The sequence below is a fragment of the Macrotis lagotis genome, chromosome X, assembly GCF_037893015.1.
Source record: "Macrotis lagotis isolate mMagLag1 chromosome X, bilby.v1.9.chrom.fasta, whole genome shotgun sequence".
Taxonomy (NCBI): Eukaryota; Metazoa; Chordata; class Mammalia; order Peramelemorphia; family Peramelidae; genus Macrotis; species Macrotis lagotis.
Genome location: NC_133666.1, coordinates 625,844,931 through 625,854,984, shown reverse-complemented (window position 1 = coordinate 625,854,984; position 10,054 = coordinate 625,844,931). Strand labels below are relative to the sequence as shown.

Below are 10,054 nucleotides of genomic sequence, written 5' to 3'. Positions count from 1 at the left end.
TATGTGATTGCACAGAACTCAGGTTGAGGTTCTCAATGATTAACAGGCAGCAGACAGGGCTTAGAAGGGGCATCCCCAAGCAGCAGATTCCCATTCCCTTTATTTCCAAGCAAAGACAGGAGACAGACACCAGCCACCAATAGCTTCTTCCCTTTTATTTTAGTTTATTAATAGGGTACAGCAGAGGCACTTACACTGGTCAAATTGAGTGAAGGAACAAGTTAAGTCCCACAGAGGTGCCAGCATGACCAGAGCTTGAGCCATTTCCCACAAAGGGTCCTTAATATGCTAGGTCTGGCAGAGGTCTGCCAGCCAGGCCACCACCAGCTCTGAGCCCTGGGCAGTCAGCCCCTCAGACAGACATGGTCCCTGATCCGAGTGCTCCCTGGCCTGGGATTGGGGGTGAAGGGAAGATCCCTTTGGGTCCCCATCCCTCTTGGCAGGGGCTTAAGGCAGCTCTGGGATTTAGGGTGGTTTAAGGACTGGAGATCTCTCTCTGGAAGCTTAATACAGAGGCTCCAATGTAGCAGCATTTGGCCTTGGGTTTGACATTTTAAGCCTAACTTCCAGAAGGAGCCTGTCCAGCTGAGGATACACCAGTGGCTGGGAGTGTATAGGAGCAGTCCACGGCAGTGACTCTGGCCACCAGACACTTAGCCTCCTCCCTATACTGGGCTAGCTACTGTCTGACTAGATACCTGTGACAACCCAAGACAGGAGGCCCTTCATGTTTCATTTCAAGGTCACTAAGAGCTCCTGGGGTGATGAACATAGATGAGGACCATGGCGAGAAGAGCAGTGATCCCCATTCTGGGCTTGAGGTGGTGGGGCCCAGGCTTAGTACTAAGCGGCCAGCAGGACTCTTCCCCAAACAAGGTGACTTAGGGCAAAGAAGTGCTGACCCCTCTGGCTCCTCCGGGAATAGTAGCACAAAGGATGGGGAAGATTACCTGGTCTCCAGTTTACATTTGGTTTAATCACAAGTCACTCAAAGGGCCACAGACACAGAAACACAGGCTCTTGCTGTGCCCCCATCTGTATATCCTTTATACATAAAACAATGCCTAGGGTTGATGGACTGAGCTGACAGGCCACTCCATCAGTCCCTACCCTCTGTTCTAATTCGGGTCCCAGACCATGAGCCCACTCCAGGCTCCCCAGGACTGCTCAGTTCAGGGCTAAGTCCAAGTGCCTCAGGAGCCTGCAGAGCCACGTTCCCAGCCTGCTGGAGCCTCCTCCTGGTTGCTGCCTGCTTCCGTGTGGGGACGGGCAAGGAGGGGAGGTGTGCCACCAGGCCTACTGGTTACAAGGTTCCAATGATCCCTGCCTGGCAAGTATGGCCTCAGGCCTGGCTGTCAGGGACTAGGGGAGGAAAGAGCTTGGAAGGGAACAAAGGAGGCCTCGGGGCCCAGAGCCATATTTGCTTTCTACAAACTTGGGTGTCCCTCAGAGCCAACAGTGTATAGAAACCCCACCCACAATGGTATATATCCTGATGGTCTGGCTGACACACCCCACTGAGTACATGGGTTTTTTTTCTAGAACCCAGGGTTAATCTAGCAATGATGGTTCGGCCGGGCGGATAATGGTTGGCCGGTTCGGTGCGGCAGGGGGTCTTCTGCTGTAAAGAAATAGAAACAGATGGGAAGAGAACCCAATGAGGATGGGAAAGGCAAGCCAAGAAGGGGAAGAGTAGTGTGGGCTACAGGGCTGCAGGGCCACAGGCCTAGCCACCAGCCAAGAGTCTCTGGTCTCCCTTCAATCCCTTAGACCTTGTCAGAATCCAAATGCCTACAGAAACTGGGTCAATGGGAAGGGTCTGAAGTTCAGTCACTTGGACACTAAGCCAGACCCTCTCTACCCTGACCCTGGAAATTGGATGAGGAACAGCCAACTAATGGATTTTAGATTATTGGCTCCATATGTTGGCTAACAAGTTCATTGCTGAGAGCAAAGAGTGATGTCTGTGTAGAAGGTCCCAGAGGAGAATGGGTCAGGCAGGCTGGCAGCCATGCCCAAGGCTACCACTGAGCAGTCCCAGTAGTATATTCTCATGCTTCAGTGCCATGTGAGTGAGGAACCCTCTAACTCAAAAAAACTACTAAAGACAAGGCTGCTGACAGATTCAGTGCTGCCCTGGTAGGGAGCACAGCAAAGGAAACAAGCAAGGGTTTCGGATGAATCTTACCTGGGCACACCAGGGGGGATGCCAGGCGGAATGCGTGCTGGCCGAGATGGGATCTGAGGTGGGGCTGAAAAGGGATCGTTGTTAGTGAAGACATTCTGAGGTCCAGGCCGAGAGGGAATAGGGGGAGCCACAAAGGAGGCAGCAACTCCTACAGGCACAGGGATCAGAGGTGGCCCTGGGGTGGGGCCCCTGACTGCGGGTGGCCTTCCGGGGGGAGGCACACTGGCAGGAGGTCGATGCTGAGGTGTGGGACTGCAAGAGAAGACAGAGAACAGAGCCTGGGACCTAAAGCTGTGGAGAGGTCCAGCACCTGGTATATAGAGGTAGGATGAACTAAGATGAGGACCCGCTCAACCTCACTGGAAGGAAGCAAATCTGTCTTCTGGACTCTGAGCTGGCCTCACCTTTCTTTTAGCACATAGAGTTGAAGCAGCTAAACTGCTGGGCAATGGCCATCTACCCTGAGTCCCTCACAGCTGACAATCCTAGACATCCTCCTCTGCCCCACCACCATCAAAAATTTACAACTGAAGAAGGGAATACAGAGGTCATCTGGCCCAGACTTACAACCTCCCCACCTCTACTGGTATACTATTAGTATGAACAATAGGGTGACATATGATATATTTCAATATACTGACCCAATTCTGCCACTATTTCTACCCAATGGTCCTGGTTCTACCTCTGGATCCTGGCTCCAGAACTAGCCCCCCTCTCCCCAGGCAGACTTGCAAATGCTTGGTCAGACCTGTGCCTACTGCTAGAACTCTGGAGCCATGTGTCATCCACAGGGGGGGGTACAGGGGTGGACACAGTGCTGGTGCTTATGTCCCCAATGATGTTAAGTGCCTCCTTCAGGGCATGGTACATGCGCAGCATGTCCTCTCGACGTTGTGCCTGGTCCGCAGATTCCTCCATCAGGCTACTCTGGTCCGCAGAAGAGTAGAGATAGGCCAGCAGCTCAGAGTGGATGAAGGCCTTGGTCTGGGGGACAGGGGAAATGTCCAGAGATCAAGTTGGGGAATAAACGGGGCCCTGTGTCTTCTCCCCAACACTGCAGAAGCCATCTCCTCTTTTATGCACAAGATTGGCGTATGGAGACCTGACTGACCCCAAAGGAAGCCCTTCATGATCAACTTAAGCCCAGCTCCTCAAAGCCTTCCCACAGACTTTGCTCTTTCTCTCCTAGGGACATAGATCAAGATTTCAGGAAGAGATGGAGAACAGCATTAAAAACATCCTTAAAAACTAGATAATTTGGGGGTGGCTAGGTGGCACAGTGGATAGAGCACCGGCCCTGGAGTCAGGAGGACCTGAGTTCAAATCCGGTCTCAGCCACTTAATAATTACTTAGCCGTGTGGCCTTGGGCAAGCCACTTAACCCCATTGCCTTGCAAAAGAAAAAAAAACTACATAATTTTGATTACATTAAATTAATAAACCTTTGCACAGACAAAACCATTGTAACCAAGATCAACAGAAATTAATAATAAATTGGGAAACAATTTTTACAACTAGTCTTTCTGATAAAGGATTCATTTCTAAAATACAGAGAGAACTGAGTCAAATTTATTAAAAAAAAACCAAGTCATTCTGCCAACTGACAAATGGTCAAAGAATATGCAAAGGCAATTTACAGATGAAGAAAGCAAAGTGATCCATACTCATATAAAAAACTGCTCTAAATCATCGATTGGAGAAATGCAAATTAAAGCATCTCTGAGGTACCACCTCACACCTCTCAGACTGGCCAATGACCAGAAAAGACCATGATCAATGCTGGAAGGGATGTGGGAAATCTGGGACATTAATGCATTGTTGGTGGAGCTGTGAACCTTTCTGGAGAGCAATCTGGAATTATGCCCAAAGGGCAATAAAAATATGTATACCTTTTGATCCAGCAATACCACTACTGGATCTATATCCTGAAGACATCATGAGAAAGGTTAAAAACATCATCACTTGTACAAAAATATTCATGGCAGCCCAGTTTGTAGTGGCAAAGAATTGGAAATTGAGTGAATGTCCATCAATTGGGGAAAAGGCTGAACAAATTGTGGAATATATACATTATGGAACACTATTATTCTATTAGAAACCAGGAGGGATGGGAATTCAGAGAAGCCTGGAAGGATTTGCATGAACTGATGCTGACCAAGATGAGCAGAACCAGAAGAATGTTGTATACCCTAATAGCAACATGGGGTTGATGATCAATACTAATGGACTTGCTCATTCCATCAGTGCAACAATTGGACAATTCTGGGGTATCTGCAATGGAGAATACCATTTATATCCAAAGAAGGAATTGTGGAGCTTAAACAAAGACCAAAAGACTTATTACCTTTAAATAAAAAAAAAAAAGGTATCTTCTTATGTAATTTTGCTGTCTCTTATATTTTATTTTTTCCTTAAGGATGATTCCTCTCTCAACACATTCAATTTTGATCATGCATGGATCAATTTTGATTGTATGGAAACAACGTAAAGACTATCAGACTTCCTTCTATGGGGGTAGGGGGAGGGAAGTGAGATTGGGGGGAAAAAATTGTAAAATTCAAAAAACAATAAAAGATCTCAGGGGTGACCTCTGAAAAATACAAGACTCCTGAGTAAATATTCACATCCTAGACTTTCCAGGTGGGAGGGCCTAACTACACGAAGGGGTCTCTCCTTGCTTGGTCCAGTTACCCAGGTTTAAGTCCCTCAATATCCCAGGCCCTTGGAATACGCACATTGTTGATCATGAGATGCATGATTGTCTTTGGCATGAGGTCACGGATAGACTTATTGATAATCCCTACATAGGAATCAACAAGATTTCGGATGGTTTCCACCTGGCGTTCCAGTTGAGGGTCCATAGAGAAGGTGTTTTCTTGGGCCCCATCCTCATTCTCTGCCTGGTCCAGGGTTGAAAAAAAGCTGTGAGTGCTTTTCTACCCTCTCACATGATAAGATAAGAGGAACTCAAATTAAGCACAAGACAATTGATTCTGCTCCTCCCACCATTAACATTACCTGATGAATACTCTCTGCCCAAAGGGCAGTGTCTCAGGCCTGACACACTCAGTCCCTGCCCCATCCTCTTTCCTCCCCCATCCCCAGATACCTAGACAGGTACCAACCAACCTGATCTTTCTCAGGATAGACCCCAGCTCGGAGAAAAGAGGCTTTCCAACTATCAACATCCTCCTGGGAGTCACAGGCTAGTTCAATCTGCCGTAAGTCCTTATAGACATTCCTGTACGATAAGTACAAATAAGAGGTTTGTGGAGTTGCTGACCCATTCACAGCAATTGTGGCAAGTTATAATATACAAGGTCCCTGAGAGCTGTTCCCTAATGGAAACCAAATATTGGCCCTATTAAAAAAAAAACCCACCTTTATTGATATTCTGGGGGTAAAAAAAGAGGGTGAGTGTGTAAATTGCTCTTAAAGATAACAAGAGCAAACATTTATATCATATACATAGTCAAAATCAAAAGGAGGTATCTTTAGCTTACTTGAAGTCTTTTAAAGGCTCTGATAATGAAATCAATCTTGAGCAAATTAATAAAATGACTAGTACAATTTCTTTTCTTTTCTTCTTCTTTTTTTTTTGCAAGGCAATGGGGTTAAGTGGCTTGCCCAAAGCCACACAGCCAGGCAATTATTAAGTGTCTGAGGCTGGACTTGAACTCCTGTTTTCCTGACTCCAAGGTCAGTGCTCTATCCACTGCGCCACCTAGCTGCCCCTGCAGTACAATTTCTGATGGGGAAAAAAAAGGATTATCTTAGGGCTTCCATGAAATCCAGCACTGTAAAATTCATGACTTCTTCCCAGGTTGAGAAGAAAAATAAGAGCACAGGGAACTTGAAAGGACAAAGAAGGCTTATTTCTCTATGTGTATGTTTCAGTACCTATCAAAGTTGAGTTAAATTATCTCAAAGCTCCGACCAAGTTCTGAACAAGCCAAGAAAGATTCAGTCTTGGGGAGGGTGGGGGGAGAGAACATAATGTTCACCATTTATTGTCAAGCTATGAAAATCTATTTCTAAAATCTTGCTCTAAATCTATAGTTAGGAAAAAAACCTAGTAAAATGTTATGCTTAAACAAAGTAAATTTATAATTTAAAAATTAATATGTTTGAGGCTGGCTAAGACACAATGGCTCCACTTGACTTAGCACCTCACCTCTGCTCTGTGTTGAAGATAGCAAAGACGTGCTTATTGGACATGAAGCCCTTTTCCACATCTCGAATTTTGAGGTTATCCAATGGCAGCATGTACTTCTTCTCTTTTTCCTAAAACATATGGGAGATAAGAGACACTATAAGCAACTCCATCAAGTAGGGTCACATATCTACCTCTTTAAGGAAACATTGCAATTTTTATTGAGGTTACCATCATCACCACCACCACTACCATTACCATTACTGTTACTGTTTGAGAAAGGACCCGAGTTCTGTTCTGCCTCAAGTCTTGTGAACCCAAGGTCCAAGATATTGTCTCAGCTCCCTACATCATCATGGTCTCTGTTACAAGTGCTTTAATAAGAGATGGTTGCCTAATGACAGCTTTTCTTTTCATGTAGGAAACAGGACCTTGATTCAGTTAGCTGGTTAGCAGATTCTAGGCCACAAACAGTACAACTCAGAAGCACAAGGTTCTATGGGGTCTGGATACTCTTGTACCCTGCTCATCCCTTTAGCCCTCAAAGCACCAAACAAACAGAAGAACTGTATATAACAGGTGCCCTTTAAGTATCTGTTTTCACAGATGTAGAATCTGTTGCTTCCAGATTCATAGTTAAGCAAGTCTTAAACTTGTTAGAGCTCCTGCTGACCAATATGGGCAAGGAAGGAAGTCAGAGGGCAAAATGGGTCACATGTGCCTCCCAAATCAAACTTTGAGAATGGTGGGGAAAAGGAACTCAAAAGAAACTGAGGTGGAAAAAAAATGTGGTCTTTTAATGGGCCAAGGGTTTAGTCACTAGTTGGCCAGTTTGAAGGCTGATGATGAGAGCTGGAGGGCAATGATGAGTGGCAGGCCCAGCCGAGTACCACTTTCTAACTTAGGTTTTCTATCATGGACAGACGGATGACTGGCCAAGGCTAAAGATGGTTCTTGGAAGATCTTTCAGGATTTTCAAACCTGCCGGAAAGGTTCTGCCCCTGCCATTCACATCAGGAGAGTCTAGACAAGGCTCCCCTATTCTTAGTACTGCCCGTCTCTCCCCTGCCCCCAAAACAGCAGAAGGCTCTGCAATCAAGTTTGGATGAGCACAAGTTGGCTGCTTTCAGAGGGGCCACTCTCCTGAGTCATGGCCTATAGCAGCCTCAAGGAAATGCAACATCTGGAATTGTTTATGACTATGTTCCACCCAGAAAATATCTCCAGATGCTACAGGCACACATATTCTTCCCCCCCCCCACCCCCAGCCCATGTCCCGAAAGTGACGTCCTCCTTTGTACAGAGGCCATGAACCTAAACCCTCCCTCTCCCACCCCCCCACCCCCACCCGCCCGCCTTAGGATTTCCTGAAAAACCACAACTTTCTCCAGACTGGGTCCTGCTGAAGACTTGCCACGTCAGAGGAGACAAAGCAGATTCTTTGAGGGAACAGCAGCTTTCCTCTCCTTGTAAAATACGCTTTAAGAATACATCTCTTCTCAAAAGGAATGGCTTTGAATGGGAGCAGTAGAAGAGTTCCTTCAAATTCCAGCCCCACCAGCCCAGTGTTCAGACTACCTGTCCAGGAGATTGCAAATGTGTACAGTAGTCTGCACATTGGTTAGGCTGGGCTTGGAAAAGCATCAACTCAGGAACCAGGACCCCTGCTCCATAGCCAAGTGGAGGCTAAGACAATACTATCACCTTCAGGTAAGTCCTTCAGAATTTGTATTTTCCTCCCTGTATACTATACACAAAGTTTAGATTTAATAAATGCTCTGAAATGAAATCGCCCAGTCTGTATAAGCCAGAGATTAAAGGGAAAAGTTTCATAGTAAGGGAAAGAGGGCCTGGAGGTGGGTTCAAGAGAACAAGCCCAACAGGCTATGGGCACATGCAGGATGGTGTCATCTAAAATTTATAAATATTTGTATCTTCCTTTTTTTATTAAGTTACCAAAATAAATGTATTTCAATTATTCTTTGTTCCTTCTTTCCAGAAAGGTTTATTACTGGTTCTGAGGGACATGGGTGAGAAGACCTTGGAAGGGCTGCCATTAGGAGAAAGGCTCTCCAGTAGCAGAGCCGATTTTCTGCTTTTTGAGAAGTACTGTTTTATCTCCCCCTCCTCACCTCTAGGATTCCTGCTGCTTTGTGTCTGTTAGAACACAGAGCCTCATTCACAGTGCCTGCTGGTTCTCATTACTCAACAGCAAAGAGCCAGACAGTGTTCCCACCGAGAGCCCTGCCAACAGGAAACTGCTGGCGGGGGACACGCAAGGTTTGAGGGGCAAGCTGGGGAATGTGTCCCCCTCACTCTCATTTTAGTCTGACTGGAATGCCAAAGCTGAAAAAAAAACTCAGTTTGTCTCCTCTCTCTGATGAGGAAAAAGACCTCGTTTATAGTTTACTAGAAGGGGAAAAGGAACTTAAAATGTACAGTCCTTAATCTGAGTTCAAACTACCAGAATTTGTGCATTACTATCTCACCCCACTGACTAGTCCAAGTTTGTAAAAGGAATTAACTAATGTTGTTAATGTTGCCCATCCAAGCTCAACACATTTGCTGATGTGTCTGTGTTCTCACCAAAATGGAAGCTCGGAAACCCTCAGAAAGTACTTGCTCAGGAGATGACGCACCACAAAGCAGACTAGCTTCTAGACTGTGGGGGTGGAAAGTTTAACAAAAAGAGCAAAAGCATCTTCCAGGGTCCTTGGAAGAGTAGTTCTGTGCTGTACTTTCTCCCTGAAGGGCCTGCAGCTTGGATAAGATGAGGGGAACATCTGAGAGGAAGCAAATCGGTGTTTGACCTAAATCCTTCCATTGCATTACTTGGTCCAAGGGAGAAAGCTCCTTTGCTCCCTGTTTTGCTTTAGAATAAATTCAAAGAGGATGTGGTGGGGAAAGCCTGGCACAGGCGACTGAGAGGAGAATACATCTGAAGAGATATTAGTCTGGCCAATCCCAATTTTCAGGCAGCTGTGACTCTATTATCACATCTCCCTCAGATGCAGCTCTACTCTGTCTCATTATACATACAGCTCACCATTCATGAAGTTAAGTATAGCCCTATGTTTGAGCATGTAGCTATGTTTGGGCAGGAGTTGTTGTTTGGCTTATGAAATAGCCATATGGACATATACCATGAGGTTCTACAGCTCTTTCAGAAAAGAATTACCTTTAGGGAAGAAGTACACCGAAAGACAACACTTTCCTGATCATAAATAAAGGGCTGGATGGGATACTGCAACCTAGTCCCATGATCCCTTAAGATCAACGAAAGACAGAAACTGGGGGTAAGGGAACTGGGAAGAAGAACATCTTTACTCCAGGGTCAAAGGAAGGTTGAAAGAGTATCTCTCAGTGTAGACAGAGGTCAAGCTTAGTGTGACTCATAGAAAACTGTGGGCAGCCAGTAGTTAGGCTTTTTTTCTTCAAATGAAGGTTCAGGCCAGGGTCCACAACAAATGTACATATTTCCTACACAGAACTTCTTTCCCAATCACCATCCTCATAAAGTCTCTCCTTTGGAGGACTATGGGGAGATCAGTTAAAGTCACCTTATATTTCCAAGGAACTCAGAAGATCTTGATCCTGAAAAACATTTGGGATTAAGAGTTAAAGACACTGAAGAATTCACAGCAGAAGTCTAAACTAGCTGTGAGGATAGAATAGAGAAGAAGGGAAGGACTTAGTCCCTGGCAGTCCTTGGA

At 45.7% G+C, this 10,054-nt stretch overlaps 1 protein-coding gene across 10 annotated transcripts in view; it reads right to left on the bottom strand.

The window, feature by feature from the left end:
• The window catches only part of DNM2 (dynamin 2), an 85,567-nt gene that overhangs the window by 1,311 nt on the left and 74,202 nt on the right, over positions 1–10,054 (bottom strand). For 5 of the 10 annotated variants that reach the window (XM_074203398.1, XM_074203402.1, XM_074203406.1 and 2 more), the window contains 6 exons: positions 6,363–6,472; positions 5,318–5,429; positions 4,924–5,088; positions 2,937–3,172; positions 2,189–2,440; positions 141–1,621 (listed from right to left, as the gene is read on the bottom strand). In XM_074203398.1, coding sequence (XP_074059499.1) covers positions 1,552–1,621; positions 2,189–2,440; positions 2,937–3,172; positions 4,924–5,088; positions 5,318–5,429; positions 6,363–6,472 — 945 coding nt within the window. In that variant the 3' untranslated portion in view covers positions 141–1,551. Of the gene's footprint in view, positions 1–140; positions 1,622–2,188; positions 2,441–2,936; positions 3,173–4,923; positions 5,089–5,317; positions 5,430–6,362; positions 6,473–10,054 lie in introns of those variants that run through there. The other 5 variants (XM_074203405.1, XM_074203403.1, XM_074203404.1 and 2 more) reach the window with 2 other exon arrangements.